Source organism: Pecten maximus, chromosome 4, assembly GCF_902652985.1.
Source record: "Pecten maximus chromosome 4, xPecMax1.1, whole genome shotgun sequence".
NCBI lineage: Eukaryota > Metazoa > Mollusca > Bivalvia > Pectinida > Pectinidae > Pecten > Pecten maximus.
Window position 1 is genome coordinate 33,649,409 of NC_047018.1, and position 19,009 is coordinate 33,668,417.

The window sequence follows — 19,009 nt, forward strand, 5'->3', positions numbered from 1 at the left end:
CCATATATATACAGTAAATGTATTGACTTATGTATATGAATCGTAGGTTGGGAAGTCGTGTCAAATCCCTGTGCACGATACCATCCGGTCCAACAAGAGTAATTGGTATAAATGGGTAAAACTTGTTTCCCAAATAGTTATAGTTCATAACTTGTGGCTTTGTGAAGGAATAAACAGCTGGATTATCAAGTTTCCAACGTGTTTGCACAAAATAAGATGTTTTTGTTAGAATCGACGACATAGGTGTATTTGTATATGAAACTATAAATGACATATGATATAATCCATTAGCTGGGAATTAGAATAATCTCGGTATTGAAAATGTGTTCTTCCGTGAATAATCGCCAAAAAGATTAGACTTCCTTTTGATCAAGACAGAAAGAATTGATTCATGCATTTTGTCAACACCTCTGTCATATTATTTTATACGATATGCTGCCTTCTATGAAAGGTTTTTTCCTGTATTATTCACCTATTAGTTTTAGCTAAGCTACATACTCTGTATTCAAGTTATATATATATACAGTCTGTGTATGCAAGTGTGTGTGAAAGTTGTCTTTGTTTCTTTCTGTATCATGTAACAACTTTACGTGGAAAATCTGAAAAAAATGTCAAAAGTTAAAAAAAAAAAAAGACTTCCCTCAGCCGTATTTGTAAACATGATTTTCGACTTAAAAAATAGACATAATCTTACACGAGAGTTCGTGTGATGTTAATGCTATTGGACTCTTTTTCTAAATCAGTTCTTTCATCTAATAAACTCGTTGATAAATCCTGCCCTGCAGGTAGGGCGTAAGAATTGTACCTGCTGCCCCCATTGCATGATCGTAAGAGTCGACTAAATTTGGGATCTTATCTTTTCTCTTCTTTCTGAATAAACTTTCGTCTTCCTAATGTCTCCCTTGACAATGCCTCACTTTTGGCCTTTAGTTGAGCGTTCGCCGCTGTGAGGAAGGCTTTGGGTTCTGTCCCCTGGCCGAGACATACCAGAGTCTTTAAAAATGATAGTTGCTACTCCTGCTTAGCGCTCAGCATATTTGGAGTGGAACGACTGGTTCGCCCGTTGTCAGTATAATGTGACCGGGTGGGATGTGCTGCTGGGTGTCTTCGGCAGTATGCTTCAGTGAGGTAGCACTTTAAATCGGCAAAAGTTCCGGCCTATCACAAGGAGACTTAACACGAACATACCGCAGCCTCCCAAAACACACATACGCACTCACCACACGCATGCATGTCGCACGCACGGGAGGCCGTCCTTAAATGACCTTAGCTGTTAATAGGACGTTAAACAAAATAAACCAAACTAAACCAATGGTTGATAAATCAAATGCTTAGCACATTCGTGTTAGCCATTCAATTAGTCAGGAAGATGACAACATAATCAGATGACGTCATCGATATCGATGGGAAGAAATGTAGAACTTTGTCGACATTGGTGGAGATTTGGGCTACTTTCAATATTACGTGGAGTAACCTTTTCCTGAAATCTTGTCTTCAGGAAATTCTGTTTTTAAGTATGTACTCGGCAGTTAAGGCGGGGATTAATAGAATCATACATGTTCCGTGGATCCCAAGCGTTAGAGGTTGGCTGGCCAGAACGAGGTTTGCCGAACTGTAGGCTGCTCATTAAGATTCGAATCTGGAACTCTTGATGATTTAGAATACATGTTGAAATACATAACATTACCGTAATGTTTCGGGGTATGTTGAAGTATTTCCGATAAAAAAACCTTCGCCACAAGTTGGTCTGAACTTTATTATGGAATTCAAGTTCTGTGAAAAAGCAGGTTATATACACTGTAACTGAAATCACAAGTATAAAAATAAAGAGTGTATTTAAATCATCTTACTATCCTTGGCCAGCGGGGACTTCCCTTTAGCCTTAATTGTTGTAGGATGTCCGTTCGGAGAGGAAGAGGCACTAGTTCGAGGCCGAGCGCGGGCAGGGTATTTTTTTCACTACACATTGTAAAGCGCTGTACAGGAAATATCTCTTCCAGACAATAGGATATACCGTAGACTCACTACAATACAGTGTATCTGTTTAAAATATTCATTCTTGGTTATATCACACAATAGACTTGGGAATATTTTCTTTCTTTGTTTTTCCCCTATTGTATGTACATCGAAGTATTGTTATTCAACACAAGAAGATACAATGTACTTATATTTTAAAAAAATACCAACTGTTTTTTTTTTTTTTATTTCAGCTGTTTATTATGTGTAATATAAAACCAATTACCCACATACAACGTTTAATAACAGAAACAAAAACTTTCCTATCAGATTCTTATTAATGGAAATCCTTATAATTCTTAAATACCACGATACTCCTATAAATTTACATGCTGTTTTGAAGTGATAACGAACATTTCCTCTTACAGCTGGGAAGGTTATTCCGCGAACTACCTCCGGTAAAATGATTTAAATAACTCGTGTCCGGTTAATCACGAATTGCAGTGTAGCATAATTTAACAACAGGCCCAGTGGGTCTGTATCGCTCACCTGATTCTAATGCCTCTTTGCAGTTGATATGGAGCATTTTTACAGATGCTAACATGATTATTTCATTCAAATATAAGAGTAGGCTAGGCTTATTCATTTAAATCAAGTTTGTAGCCCTTACATTCCAGCACAATATCGGCCTATTATCAGGTCTCAGGGTATCTTGGTTATCGAGAAGTCATTGTTGAAATATTTTATGAAAATATGCCAAGGTCATTCATATGAACGAACTAGGCAGCTCAACTTACCAAACAAGGCCTAATATCAGATCTAAGACTTTCTTGGTTATTGAGAAAATGTATACATATTTACAAGTAGCATATTTGACCCTTATGACCTTGCACCAGCCCATATGGCCCAGACACTGTATTCTCATAGTCAATATTTCGACAACCTCAAAATGACTAATTGTAATGCTATCGTATCTCAAAAGTTGGAGCTATATCTCAAGATGACGAGTTATTATCTAAAATATTGTGTAATTATCTCGAACTGTCGACTATAATATCGAAATTTCGCTTTTCTTTATCAAAATCTCGAGTTATTGTCTCATAATTTCGACTTATTCTCTAGAAATTTCATGATATCATCTGAACGTTTTTCTAACTCGAAATTTGGATATAGATTAAACAATTACGTAGCAGCAATACATTTTCATACTTTTTCTACCATGTTCATATAATTGACATATCAACCTCAGCAAAGGTCCATAACTAATTGATACGACATTGATATGTCATTTAAACATTATATAAAGTATAAGATAAGATAAATCGGTGAAGTGTAATTAGCATATATGGTATAAAAATACCGGGAAAGGATTAGGAAGGTACACTACTGTCATAGAAATACTGCGACAGTAAACAGGGAAATAACAAAACGGAAATGGCTTTATAACACATTGGAAATTAGCGGAGGCAAAATGACGTACAGCAGTAGGTTCATCGCTTCCTTATCCACTCGCAACCCCTCACCTCTGTCGCCAGTTAACCTTGGAAACACAGACCGTTAAATACAATCCAAAATGTTAAGTTTTTAAGATATAAAATTGAAAATCTATTTATGTAGTTAAGATTTGATAATAAAGAAATGAAGTTTGAAACATCTGTAATGGAATTCCATGGGTACATTTTGTATCATAAAAAGCATAAATCGGTCGACTATATGAAGAAAAATTAGGTGGTGTAGATATTCTATGTATTTAAAGCAGGCTCTGGGATATTTCAACATTGTAACAATAAGTTATCCAAAACAACGTACATGTATCAATTGTTTTTGTTTGATACGATACGCTAATTGATTACAAAAATACAGATAGTGTATTATTGTGTGCAGGGACCACGTGATACCGCATAACAGAAGACATGCTTATTTCCTTATACACTGTAGTTACAACATATAGTACGACAATCTAACGAAATATCCTCATTTGTTTCCGCCTTGAATATTTCTATGGCTCAATGATTACACGTGTCTATGTATATTGTTACCTATAACCCATACCATTTTCTACTCATACTGCTTGCTAATCACAAATGTAATTTGATGTATTCTTCTAACAGTGTATTATTCTTAGAAGCTATATGTCATCATTGACTGGTTCTAGAAGGAGGAAACAGCAAATGCAGTTTTATATTCCTCATAAGGATTATACTGTTTCTATAATTAGTATAATATTGGAAGAAACTCTTGTGTATCGTTTATAAAAAATCTGTCATAATATAATACGGAACATTCAAATTTGGATTTCAAGCTAAGAAAATTAAAGAAAAAAAACCCCAACAAGATGTAGAGTTGCTTCTCTTCGGTTTAAGTTTTGTTTTCACTTCAAAATCGAATACTCTATCACAACTAAGGTAAATCTATACCCTGACCTTTATTAATATTTTTTATTGTCTTTTCATTTTGATTTGTGATTTTGTCACTGAATATTAACCATACGGATAATTTACCTAATGAACAATCCTTTTATATTACATGTGTTCGACACTGCTGGTAATTAATTAAGTCCCCGAAGTTTAGTGTAACCTGCTTGTCACGTTTAATTAATCTAGATAGTGACCCGTTTCAGAATATGCACACGTATACACTTGTCTTTTCATCTCCCCATCACGATTTTGACATTTCTTTTGACGTATTTCTGTTGTTTTGGTTGCCTTCTACCGTCAACCATTCAGGCACTAGTATCACCGATGAGTGGTAGATGAATGCAGCAGCTGTATGATGCAGCTTAGTTCATTTTCCTCTGCCAAATATAATCTGAATTAGTTTTAAAAGGTGCTATCTTGTGTGCCTATTGTTTAATCCTTCTACCGGACAACGGTGCAATCCACGTTAGGCATTCATTTTAATATATATAAAGCCGTATACTATTTTGATAAGTTAAGTCATATACGATTTTGATAGTTATATTAGATTTTGATATGTTAAGCCCTTAAAGATTTTGATATGTGAAGTCAAATAAGATTATGATATGTGAGGTCCTATAAGAGCTTGATATGTTAATTCATACAATATTTTGATATGTGAAGTCATATACGATTTTGATATGTGAAGTCATAAATTGTACGATTTTGATATGTGAAGTCATATTACGATTTCGATTTGATGAAATCATCACATCAATATTGAACATGTCTGGAACTAAATGCATACTTAAAGGTGCTATGCAATTCAATCAGTTAGGCGCCATTCTACTATAGTCTTAAAATCTGAACATGTATACATGTTTTATAAGTAACAAGCATACGGACTTGTACAAGTCTACAGACACAAAGAAACATATACACGTGTTTTCCAATGACACGTGCTTGTCGCTACAGCTATATCGGACAAAGAAACATCATTTTATTTTACTTAATCTATCCATCTGTTAGATACCAACTATAAACACTTTCATCGGTATACTAAACAGTACTACAACGGCCGTGTAGTATATCCGTACGAATTATGATACTGATAACAGATAGACCCTATAATAAAAACCTGCTTTAAACACAAGTGGTAAAATCATAACCATTTACATATATCACTTATGTGTAAGCTCCGCCCATTATAGCCATTAGGGAGGTGCTGAACGTCAGATTTTGCCCGGACACTTATCTGGGTATATGTGCGTGGTGGATTGTGTTATCACAAGTTATATCAAATAACATAAACCTACACAGCACATAGCCATTTCCCATTATGGCTGTATCTGCTGGAGGACACCATACTGAACCAATTGTTTTCATACGTCAACGATGTTGAAGTCGGATTTGTTATATAATAATGAGATTTGTACATAGCCTATTATCTACAGGATGTAATAGACATATAGCTATGGCCGAAGTCGTCCAATCGAGTATTTCCGGACGTCCAGTGAATCTGGCCAATTGCAATGCAAAGTGTTTTAACGATGGACACATTCCAATGGGTACTGTCCCTGCCTCATGTGAAACTGGACACTATGCTTCGCAAACGAAGCATTCCACATATGATATGATGAAGTTCAATGGTAGCATGTCCCCTCAGACAATGAAGAAGGAACCACGTTATGACTGGGTATTTCCCAGGTATCACTGTATGTACGAGACTGAACAGATTCCATGTGATATGAACATAGTGTATGATTCTACTGGCGATATTCCAAAGCAGGAACAGAGAATCCGAAGACCCATGAATGCTTTCATGGTATGGGCAAGGACGGAAAGAAAACGATTGGCAAGCGAGAACCCGGATGTCCATAATGCAGATCTGAGCAAAATTTTAGGTACGTCAACTGCCGTTTAAAGTAGCACATTCTTATGTTAAAATGATTCTGACGACAGATTAAAGACGTGTGTTGCTAAACTCATTACAACTGTATCATCGATTTTGCCCCTTTCCTTAACTATGTATGTGATGATATAGTCAAAATCTTCATATCCAAGTAAAGCAAAAACCCTTGCCTGAACACACGGTGTGTTGCATTTTCAAATCCAGCTTCAAATCCAACTTTTTAATTTGCAAATGTATACTGCTTATGATGTATATATTTAGAGAGAGAGATACACTGTATATGAAATTGCACATATTTTGGTAATTAATTACATAACTATCATGCCATATTTCACCTTTAAACAAAGTCAAGGAAAGTTGTGAGACAAATTTAAAATTTCTTAAACTAATATTTAGTTATTTAGTTCAGATGAGGGTCATTGTATTGTTACTATTGTACTAAATACTTCCATAATATGTGACAATGCGGTCAGATTGAGAGGGACTTGCGGTTTTGTGTACTATGTACTTTAGAACCATGAGGGATATGCGGATTTACTATAAAGTGGCCTTTCGACATATATATAACTGAGATAGTTTTATAAAAAAAAAAAAAAAAAAAAATACATATGCATACATATTCCAGAATAACAATTATTTGTATAATTACTAGGCGGAAAGAACGCCCCTTACACAAGGGTCTAAATTCATTCTTGAACTCCTTTTCTTTGAAATTAAAATATAAATACAAGGCAAATACATAAACATATAATTAAGTGCTTTATTGAACACTTGCATTTATCCTTTGGTTTTAGCAGCTCATTTGATGTTTTCTTTCTTGTTTCGACCTTTCAGCTGATATTTTGGCGAGTCCTATATTGATTCTGTGTATGGATTTTGTCATAACAGTTATATGTTGCATTGTTAGCTTAATATCGCCAATCATTTCACTTCTTTTGGAAGCTACTTGAATAAAACAATCAAGTTTGTGCATTTCATGATGTCTGAATCAAAATCCCGTATTTAACTGAAGGTATATGAATAATATATTGCTTTGAAGAACTTTCACTGATGAAAATATTGTCCCTTTACAATGTTTAAAGAATTATCAACATTATGTCAAGATTATTTAGAATGGTCGATAAAATGAAGCTTATTCTTCAATAAAAAGAGATGAAAATTGATTAAACTAAAGTTTAATATAAAACTTCTAACAACTCTTACCGTATCAAAGCTAAACCGTTAAAAATACAACCTGATTATGTATAAATGTTTGAAATAAAAAGAAAGAAATAATCATAATTATGTTTCTATAAAATAATATTTTGAAAATTCGAATTCATTTCCCGTCATAATTGGGAAATGCCTTCTATATTTGAATTACAATGTATGTTTCTACCTGTTTTAATATTCATATATTTATTCTATCTATTATTTTGGCATATACTCGTATCTATTGTAATACTAACAATACGCGTACAGAGTATAAAGTCTAGCGGAATCGTAATTCAGGTTAATTACAAGAACGAACGAGTAGTAGTACAGTGGAGTTTTCATATCCAGGGATAGCTAATGGCAACAACTGATGAAAATGATAAAACATTGCTTAAAATATCATAATTGTAAAACCCAGTTTTTTCGAATATGAACTCAATTGCATCTTGAACATATTGATAGCCGATTAACCACGGTATAACTGGTTTGTGTATGGTTTCGTAACACCGCCATGTGTGTTTAACAAGGTTTTATCCTCCAAAGATATTAAAATCACTGATGCTTTCATTGCAATTGCAGACAGCGTTATATAACTATATACATATGAATGTATAATTTCTCGACGCACACGCACCCTCCCCCCCCCCCCCCCCCCCCCCCCCACACACACACGTACACACGCACACGCGCGCACACACACAAAACCTTTCACACTTCATCCCCACGCCAGTGTAAATGCAAAGAGATGTTATTAAGGAAGTCTGTAGGTTTCCGGTAAAGCTTGTATGGTCTCTTAAGATCTGATGCTATCTTAACTGTTACATTGTAAGCAATGCGGATTTTTCACTTGTGTGGTTGTTACGGCACGCGTGTTGTGTATAATTCATTTTCCCTTCACCGCTAAGGAATTATCTAACCAATACGCAAACTAAAATCAATACTTTAGAGAAAATTGGTTTATATGGCTACACGTTTTTTTGTCTATATGCTCGTGATACGTAATTATATCAAATAAATTAATGAAAAGATTGTATTATAATGCTTCATTGTAGGTGACTGCAATGATGAAATTTCAGGATCGTTTGAAATACATTAAATTAAGGGAGTATATATTTTATTGATAGCTTTTCTAGTTAGACGTACCATGGTCTGAACTAAGCAAGTAGTGTACATGGCGCTATTGGGAATAATGTATTAAAATATTGCTGCGTTGCTCAGGGACACCTGTTAACTGTCGCGTTCGAAAGTCAAGGTCATATTCACCATACTACCAAAACAAAACCTAAAAACATATGGTGTTTATATATCTATAGGTAATGTTATTATTTTGAAGAAACGGCATGCTTATTTTAACCTGACGCTTATATCAATATTGCAGGCCAGATTTTCAAACTTTAGTGAAGGGAGTTGTTTTAGATTAGTTACGATAGTGTTATATTTTGAGCCAAAGTAAAAAATGTAATTTAGTTATCAGCTTCAGTTTATCAGCTGGAAGATTAATTCCGATCATTATAAGAAAGTATACATGTTGACTCGAACATGCACGATGGCTGTGTGATATACAAATCATAAGCAACATGTGATTTTCCATCAAACACCATATGATAAACATTTTGCCAAAATTGCACCTTGTAGCATATTGTGCGATTTGTTGTTAAATGAATATGCATATGGACCATACTTAAAACGAGTCATAGAACATACTAATTAAAGCTAGCCATTCAAGTGTTTTGTCTGTTTGTGGACAAATCACTGACGCAATATAAAAAGTTATAGGATATTCAGGAGGAAAGTTTTGCACATATCAATATGATATGCAAACAAAATTAAGGAGATTTTTATTAACTCACATCTAAATAAATTTGATGAATATGTTTGTTTTGCCGAATTTATTTAAAAGATATATACCCTGCAGGATGACTGCACGGACTGAAAAGTCCACTGATCTTTGTTTTATTTCTTTTATAATAAATCTCATAAAAATAAATAGTTAATATTCTAGGTTTTTATAAATCAAACAAACTACGTAATATTCATCAATCTATGAATAACATACACGTCATTGTCTAATGATAGATTCGAGTTTTTCCTGAAAGTAAATAAGCTGAAAAATAATAATACATTATGCATCGAACCATCATATTACAATAAAAACAATATATAATCATATTCGTATGATTGGTGTACGCATATCGCAGTAATACATAGGTGCTTTATCGGATACAGGTTTAAATACGAGTGATAAGATAAGCTCGGGTGCAGGAGAGTGATAAATTCCGGTATGATAAGAGGCATTTACACAGTCTATATCTTGAAATAGACAGCGATATATACATTTATGTATATGTCTGACACACCAAGGGTCAAAGGTGATAGGATCAGGTCGTACTCGACACCACAACACACAACTCGGCCTAGCGGTGTTTTTAATAATAACTCATTCTGCCAAGTTATGATATTAATATCTATTGTAGTGTTTGAACTGCGGTGTGATGTAGCCGTGGGTTCGACTCCAGGATTCAATGGAAATTACTGTCAATCTGTTCTTACGGATTAAACATCAAGGATTATTATACACTTTGATGGCGTTTAAAAAAAATAGATTAATAAAATAACAACATTGCTGCAGTAGCATGTTGACTGTAAATGTAATGCATCATAACACATTGATTGAAGAATCATTTGATTGGTGAACCGATGTATATGGATAAACATTCGAACTGATCCTTAACTATATAATCATCCAATTAACATAGCAGCTGAAGCCAGCTACTGTACACCAGTGATAAGCTTTGAGCTGATACAACATCAATGTTTTGTTTACATACATTAACCCAGACCAGTTGTATATGTAGGAATTAATCATGCAGAGAGCTACACTATTTCCGTTTGTGCGCTGGTCTATTTTGTACAGGAAATGTATCACTTCAAATAAACCATCATCAATATCATTTTGCTAGTTTGATATCAAAGTCATGTTTCTTGCATTTGTATAGAAAACGAAATACGATACACCGATATAATTTACTACATGAACAATTTGGCTGTGTAATTATAACTATTATTATGTTTCTATTTAAACAACTACCCCAAATTGCATTAACTTTATCGAAAAGATATCTTAAAAGTCATTTACCGTTGAAGTTTCGCGAAATTTTTATTTCAGCCTAAAATAGTCCAAATGGTTAAACTCCCTTTTCAGTTCCTTATTTTTATTTTGACGATGCTGTACATATTGTAAAACTATGTTCATAAGAGACTTATGTTATCGTTCAGAGGCTCAATGAAGTTAAACTGCATTATTTATTAGCATACCTTTCTCTAATTCCTTAAACTATACTGATTCTATTCGCAAATCCATAAATATGTTAATATGAAGTATTGCTGAAGGGAACTAAACTAACCAGACGTTCTGTATCTGACAAACATGAATTGCTTTATTTATAGGGAAAAAGTGGAAGGGCTTGCCAGCAGATGAAAAAAAGACTTTTATTGACGAAGCTGAACGACTACGAGTCCGGCATATGCAAGAATACCCTGATTACAAGTATAAGCCAAGACGTAGGAAGCATCCGAAAAAAGCTCTCCGCAAAGTTTTGGATAAAACGCCCGAGCATCTTAATGAACACAAAAAGCAGCAACATTATAATGACGGCGCGATTGAAAATACCAGTCATTCACCAGTGACAAAGATGTACGGTGGATATCTTATGGAATGTAAAGACTCCGAGAACATGCAATGCATTCTGCGAAATCCAAATACACCAGAGTCATCATCGTCATCCTCTCCACCACAGCCTACCGGTGCCCCAAGCACATACAACCATGACTATCTCCCCAAAACTTACGGGCATCATCCATATCTAACATTGACCCCAGAATCATCACCTATCGAAGTCAAAGAAAGAAAGTTTTCTTTTTCATTTGAGGATACGTCAACTCAATTTAGAACGAACACCGAACAGCAATTTTACTCCGCGTGTTTGCGAAATTTAAGTAAAAGTAAATATCCAGAATCGCGTGGGATGGACACGGCTAGTTCACGGTCAAACAATAATTGCTTTCACGAAAACCTTGCTCCTCTAAGACAATTGGTACAAAATCCGCATATTGCGTCGAATCCATGGCACCAGTACAACAATGCTCAATCGATGTCGTCGTATGCAAATAACATTGCTCCCAACTTCGTCTTCATTCCATGAAGGGAGTTATATATCTCCTTATCTGAGTAATGATCAGTTATTGCTGCAAAACATGTCTGAAGACGAGTCTTTAGCCAACGTGGATCCCCAAGAGTTTGACCAATACCTGGTGGGAAACACAGATACGGCCCTGACAAGAGGAGGTAACAAATCACCTTATTGTTCTACGTCTGACGAAAGCGATGTGACAAACGATTCAGCTCTTCAAATAAAACTGGAAAACGAGTCTAGCGAATCAGAAGTTGACAATATCTAGTACTTTGTATATGATGATAGGCATTTTTTAATGTTGTCATACCATTTGTTACTGGTTAGCATTAGTTAACCACATTCTTAACTCAGTGGTTGAAATCTTTCTATGTAATATGGAAGAAATTCCTCGAAATGTCTGTGCAATCATTGATTACCTGTATAAAAAGTCTGGGCTCTTAGAAGTCAAATTAACGTTTGTAAGACGTATGGATGATTAAATTGGTCAGATAGACATGCCTCTTCACATCCAAAGAAACCAGTTCCATCAATGGAAGGTTGAGACAGCAATGGTTTACTGGAAGCGCTGACGTTATAAAATAAATACAGAAATGAAATTGGCAGCTTCCATATAGCTTTCCGATGTACCAAATGTTATCATAATACATAGAAATTGTATATATTTTTCTATGATGTTAAAATTGTTTGTATTTTTAATCTTTGTAAAGTTTTACAAGTATTCTCAAGTCAAATGTTCAATACCCATGACAAATATATATCATATTATTTATTTTCCTTACATACTTTCATTTTCATTTTTACTTTCATTATGTGTTATTCATTAAGGATAATGACAAATCAATTTTACTGTAATCATCTTATATCTGAATTGTAACTTTTGATATTACAATTCAAGGTTTTGTATATTACGTATATTATAAAGATATAGCCAACTTTTTTTTGTATAAAGAAAAGTGGTATCGATAAATTTAAGCAAATACCAGCACATGGTTTCGTTTGCCTTGTGACAGAAAATATCGTAATGTTGACGACCATCCACAAAGGGACATATAAAAAAGTCCATAAATCAGTAAAAGTAAGTTTGCGATCTAGGTTTATTTGTGAATTGATACATTAATTCAGAACTTGACAAACCGGTTTTCAATAACGAAACCAAAAAAGACGTATATGTTTTCATACTTTGCCTCCATGACACAAAGATAGACAACGATGATATCAATATAAAATACATGTTTTGTAGTGACTTTCTATTTAGGGTTCATTTTAAGTCATTGCTTTTTTTAATTTAATATGATCTGAAAATTAATAATGAAAACAACATAGCCAGATATGAAAATGTTCATATGTAATATATATATATCATTTCTGTCTACATATGTATTAAGATAGCATTGACCATTCCAAATCTTTACTTGACATTTCGGGTTTTATATATTGAGTGATATTACCAATCAAGTATCTGTCATAATTGTTACAATATATATATATATAATGTGTATTCTTGCTGCCATATTCATTCTCCACATGATGGGTTTTTAGTTTATAAATAGTTATGTATAAAATTTATATTTTGCAGAACTGATTTTATATGCTCTGTGTGTAATCATTATTAGAACTACTAAATCTGATTTCCCCATTTTCCATTAATGCCTAATAAGGATACAACTTAAAACTACTCTGATGAGCAAGTTTCGGGACATTTCAATTTATTATACAGTAAAACTTCCATCAGACGAGCCGGATTACAACTCTTTCCTACTTATTATGATGTAAATTAGAATCTCCGGATTTAGCCCCTCTTTACTTGTACTTGCATCAAAACAGATAACGGGTTTTTTTTTTTCTAAAATTGAAATTTTCTTTTGATACGAAGTAGCTTCCTGGACACTGCATGGAAAACACTTTCTTTTTTTCCTCGAAATTCTAGCCTCGTTTTTGAAGTGGCAATAAGTGCAGGAATGTTAGAATAGTTGTACGGGTATTTTGAATCAATGTTATTTAGCTTTTCATTGTGATTGTCATAGTGATTCATATGTAGAGCTTTTCAAGAGCTTCAAATATAATACAACCAGAGCTTTTTCCTTGGTTTATTTGTTCTCACAATATGTATGCTACTTTTACTGAACGGTTTGATCTTTACACCCAAATGTACATGTTCTGAAAGTCCTTGTCGATAGGAAAAAAATCTTCCATAAAAGACATTCCGTCTTATTGAAAATTTCCATATGCTTATTGTTTCATGATATTTTAAAATAAACTTATCAAAGTTTTTTTTAATCGAAACGTAAATCTGTCATGATTCTTACTGATGTCGTCACATATTTGTAATTTTTACATTAAGGTATATTGGGATTAGTTTGAAAACAGTCTTTTGGAAAAATTACTTGAAAGTCCTATAATGAAGTGCGAAAGTATGAATGTATTTCCTCTGGTCCTGTAAAATACATTATAAACAAGTTTTATCGTAAGTTCAACCTAAAATAAAATTAAAAATGATTAATTTTATAGATATATGCTAGTATAAGACATTATTAATAAAAAAAGAAGAAGGTTGATATGTATACATGTAGGTGCACTGCTAAGTACACTCCACAAATCCCTGTTCATGGGATATATAAATGATGGCGTCTTTGATGTCAGATCTGAGGAAACTCATTTCATTTTAGTCTAGTTGTATTTGTTATAACGATCAACCAGAGATCTGATACAATTAATGTTTTAATCTTTAAATAAGATAAAAAAAAATAATGTTATCTATTATTAACGAGTCGTTGTACATCAGTATTAAATCATGTGTATTTTCCTGAATGCCAACTATTTCACAGCAGGAAATGTATCATATTGTATTTTTATATGTCGTGTGTGAATAAAGAAAAACAGACAACATGGAATAAAATCACTTGAAATAACTCCATAGTTCTGATTCATTTATTATCAAAAATACAAACATCTTCAATTCACAGAGGGTATTTTCAAACGTTTGCTATTTGTTGCTGACAACAGTAAATCAACTTCAAAAGGTTAATTGTTTTTACATATTGAAGTAAGATATTTCTCCGTACAAAACCTTTTTGTTTCCTAATATTACCAGTCAGCAAATAGCTGTTTTTGTTAGCGCTGACGCTGTATTAGTAACAGTACAACAGCCATGAGCTTATTCCATATGTCCGGCGACTATCATCCCTGATGAATCCTACATGTTTGATGCAGTTTTATATTCTCGAGTCGGAATGCGTGCCTTTAATTTCTGTAACTCAAATCAAATTTTGATGTACCTTTTACCTGTGTCTATCTAGTAATCCTTAAATACCTGAAATATTAAAAGTCATACAGAACCAGTTATAGAATTATATGAAGGGATTTGATAGATTCTATAAATGGTCAGATTAAATTGAGCAGAAAAGGAAACGACGAAGATGAATACAAACAAACGGATATCAGATAGTAGAATAGGTTGCTGCAGATATATCCGGCGTGAAGCAGAAGTTGCCAGCTTTAGCTATCTGAACGTGTAATGTATGTGTACACATGATAATATCAAACCATAATACTATACATAGGAACAATGCATATGTGCTATTATTAGATGATTAAACGCACGTGTTGTCAGAAGAGACCGAGCAAATGCATAATTTAAACAATCAGAGGTATATAATCACTTTAATTTCCTTGCGGTATTGCACACTTTGGATTGTATTTTAAATGTTGTTTTTTTGGCAAACATAAAGACACAAAACCAGTCAATAAAAATGAAATTATTCCGGAAAAGATATGTTCTTTAATATAATAAAACATATAAAATATCTTGCCTAGGTTTACATTTTCGTATTAACAATTTCATAGAATCCGTCTTTAATGTCAAAATGATAATCAATAATTCATCATGTGCAGTGACTTTGATATATATTGTACGCTTAATAATAGAGTGTCTAACGAACTAGTGCAAATCTAATTTGGGTACCGAAAGCTAATTTGCTGTAGTTAGTCAAACTTCACTTGTTTCTCTTACCGGACGCTGTCTATTCAGAACCAAATATCGGAAACCATCTCGACGTTTTAATCTTTTCCATCACGTGTTGTTCCTTTTGTGCAAGGCATATGGAAGTTTTACATTTAATGGGGAAACACGGACACAGGAAAAACTTTCAGTTAGTGATAGTGAAATATTCAAGAAACAACTTCCTTTCCCATCAGTGTACCATACAGAGAAAAATTACGGTTTCCGCTTATTGAAGATATGCTTTTAAACCGGTAAGTTCTTCATCAAGGGGACTCTACCAGGAATAGAGCTTAAAAAGCATCTTCATTAATGATGTATAACTAGGCATATCAACCAATTATTCAAATGTATATCTTCCTGGTTCAATTGATCGAATACATTTTTCTTCAATTTATATATCAAAAAAACATTCTTTACAGCTGTCCGATAAAGTATACATCCAGTTAATCTAGTGAGTGCAATACCAACTGATTTACAACTGTCAAATCTAGGGTGTGTTACGCCGACGGACAACATATTTTCCTTCTAGTATTTGTGTTTCTAACACAACAACTACTGACAAAGTCATTCATACCCACCAACAATGTTACTTAGTCTGTAATGACTGATACCAACGTCAGACATAACTACAAAGAAGTTAACGTAAAACACTCTCAAATTCAGTTACAGTTAGTTTGTGTAAGGCGGCTTCACCCCGTTACCATTACATTCACGATAAATTATCATATACTATACGCGTAACACCTTTTGCCAATGTTAAATGCATATGCTGTGTGACGCCTACTGATAACGACCTTCACATTTAATATTTATACACAAACTGCGAACGACCTTCACATTCAGTATTTATACACAATCTGCTTACGACCTTCACATTTATTATTTATACACAAACTACTAACGATCTTCACATAAAGTATTTATACACAACTGCTAACTACCTTCACATATAGTATTCATATACAAACAACTAGTGACCTTCACATTTAGTATTTTTACGGAAACTTCTAATGACCTTCAAATTTGATATCTATACACAATTTGCTAACGACCTTCACATTTAGTATTAATGCGAAAACTGCTAACGATCGACACATTCACTATTTAGACACAAACTACTAAGGATCTTCACATAAAGTATTCATACACAATCTGCTAACGACCTTCACATTTAGTATTTATTCGCAAACAAACTGATAACTATCTTCACATTAAGTAATTACAAACAAACTGATAACTATCTTCACATTAAGTAATTACAAACAAACTGATAACTATCTTCACATTAAGTAATTACAAACAGACTGCTAACAACCTTCACATTAAGTATTTATACACAAGCTGCAAACGACCTTCACGTTTAGTATTCATACGGAAACTGATAACTACCCTTTAGTATTCGTAGTGGACACTACAAAAGAACTGCATATTTCTTATTTACGCACACTACCAATAACCTTCTCATTCAGTATGTGAAATGCCCAATGCTAACCATTTCCACATTTAGCATTTGTGACGCTACTGATTCCGACCTTTGTATTTAGTATCTTTCACTCACTGCTAAGGACCTTTACATTTAGCATGTATTACTTCGACATCTCTCGAGATTAAATATATTTGACGCCCGTTGCCAAATATCTCCACACCTAATATTTATAACGACTCTTGAGCCTAATATATGTCATGGCGTAGTACTACTGCCAAAGCATAATGACAACTGACAAAGTCTCTGTATTATGGTGGCTGATTTCGGTCATCGCGTGTTGTCGTGTTGTGCGACAACACGACAACCCGAATTATTTATGTCCACATATCGTATTTGTGTAATGATAACTGCCAATGCGTTATGTCTGTGTGTAATAACTTCTTCCAAAGTGGTATGTGTGTGTGTAACGACTACTGCCAACGTGGTATGTCTGTGTGTAATGACAACTACCAAAGTGGTATGTGTGTGTGTAACGACTACTACCAAAGTGTTATGTCTGTGTGTAATGACAACTACCAAAGTGTTATGTCAGTGTGTAATGACAACTACCAAAGTGTTATGTCTATGTGTAACGACTACTGCCAAAGTGTTATGTCTGTGTGTAATGACAACTACCAAAGTGTTATGTCTGTATAATGACAACTGCCAAAGTGTTATGTCTGTGTGTAATGACAACTACCAAAGTGTTATGTCTATGTGTAACGACTACTGCCAACGTGGTATGTCTGTGTGTAATGACAACTACCAAAGTGTTATGTCTGTGTGTAATGACAACTACCAAAGTGTTATGTCTATGTGTAACGACTACTGCCAACGTGTTATGTCTGTGTGTAATGACAACTACCAAAGTGTTATGTCTATGTGTAATGACAACTACCAAAGTGTTATGTCTGTGTGTAATGACAACTACCAAAGTGTTATGTCTGTGTGTAATGACAACTACCAAAGTGGTATGTCTGTGTGTAATGACAACTACCAAAGTGTTATGTCTGTGTGTAATGACAACTACCAAAGTGGTATGTCTGTGTGTAATGACAACTACCAAAGTGTTATGTCTATGTGTAACGACTACTGCCAACGTGGTATGTCTATGTGTAACGACTACTGCCAACGTGGTATGTCTGTGTGTAATGACAACTACCAAAGTGTTATGTCTGTGTGTAATGACAACTACCAAAATGGTATGTCTGTGTGTAATGACAACTACCAAAGTGTTATGTCTGTGTGTAATGACAACTACCAAAGTGTTATGTCTATGTGTAACGACTACTGCCAACGTGGTATGTCTGTGTGTAATGACAACTACCAAAGTGTTATGTCTGTGTGTAATGACAACTACCAAAGTGTTATGTCTGTGTGTAATGACAACTACCAAAGTGTTATGTCTGTGTGTAATGACAACTACCAAAGTGTTATGTCTATGTGTAATGACAACTACCAAAGTGTTATATCTGTGTGTAATGACAACTACCAAAGTGTTATGTCTGTGTGTAATGACAACTACCAACGTGGTATGTCTGTGTGTAATGACAACTACCAAAGTGTTATGTCTGTGTGTAATGACAACTACCAAAGTGTTATGTCTGTGTGTAATGACAACTACCAAAGTGGTATGTCTGTGTGTAATGACAACTGCCAAAGTGTTATGTCTGTGTGTAATGACTTCTTCCAAAGTGTTATGTCTATGTGTAACGACTACTGTCAAAGTGTTATGTCTATGTGTAACGACTACTGTCAAAGTGTTATGTCTATGTGTAACGACTACTGTCAAAGTGTTATGTCTATGTGTAACCACTACTGTCAAAGTCTTCATATCTATAAATTGTGACACCAATTTTAAGAGACCTTTACATGTATTTACAGTTAGTGTGG

At 34.1% G+C, this 19,009-nt stretch overlaps 1 protein-coding gene across 1 annotated transcript; it reads left to right on the top strand.

The window, feature by feature from the left end:
• The first annotated feature begins 5,669 nt into the window (after window positions 1-5,669).
• LOC117325893 (transcription factor Sox-7-like) lies at window positions 5,670-14,560 on the top strand. Its single transcript, XM_033882396.1, is given in 3 exon segments — window positions 5,670-6,256; window positions 10,906-11,627; window positions 11,629-14,560. Coding segments are annotated over 3 exon segments (1,491 nt in total). The 5' UTR covers window positions 5,670-5,775; the 3' UTR covers window positions 11,917-14,560.
• The last annotated feature ends 4,449 nt before the right edge of the window (window positions 14,561-19,009 follow it).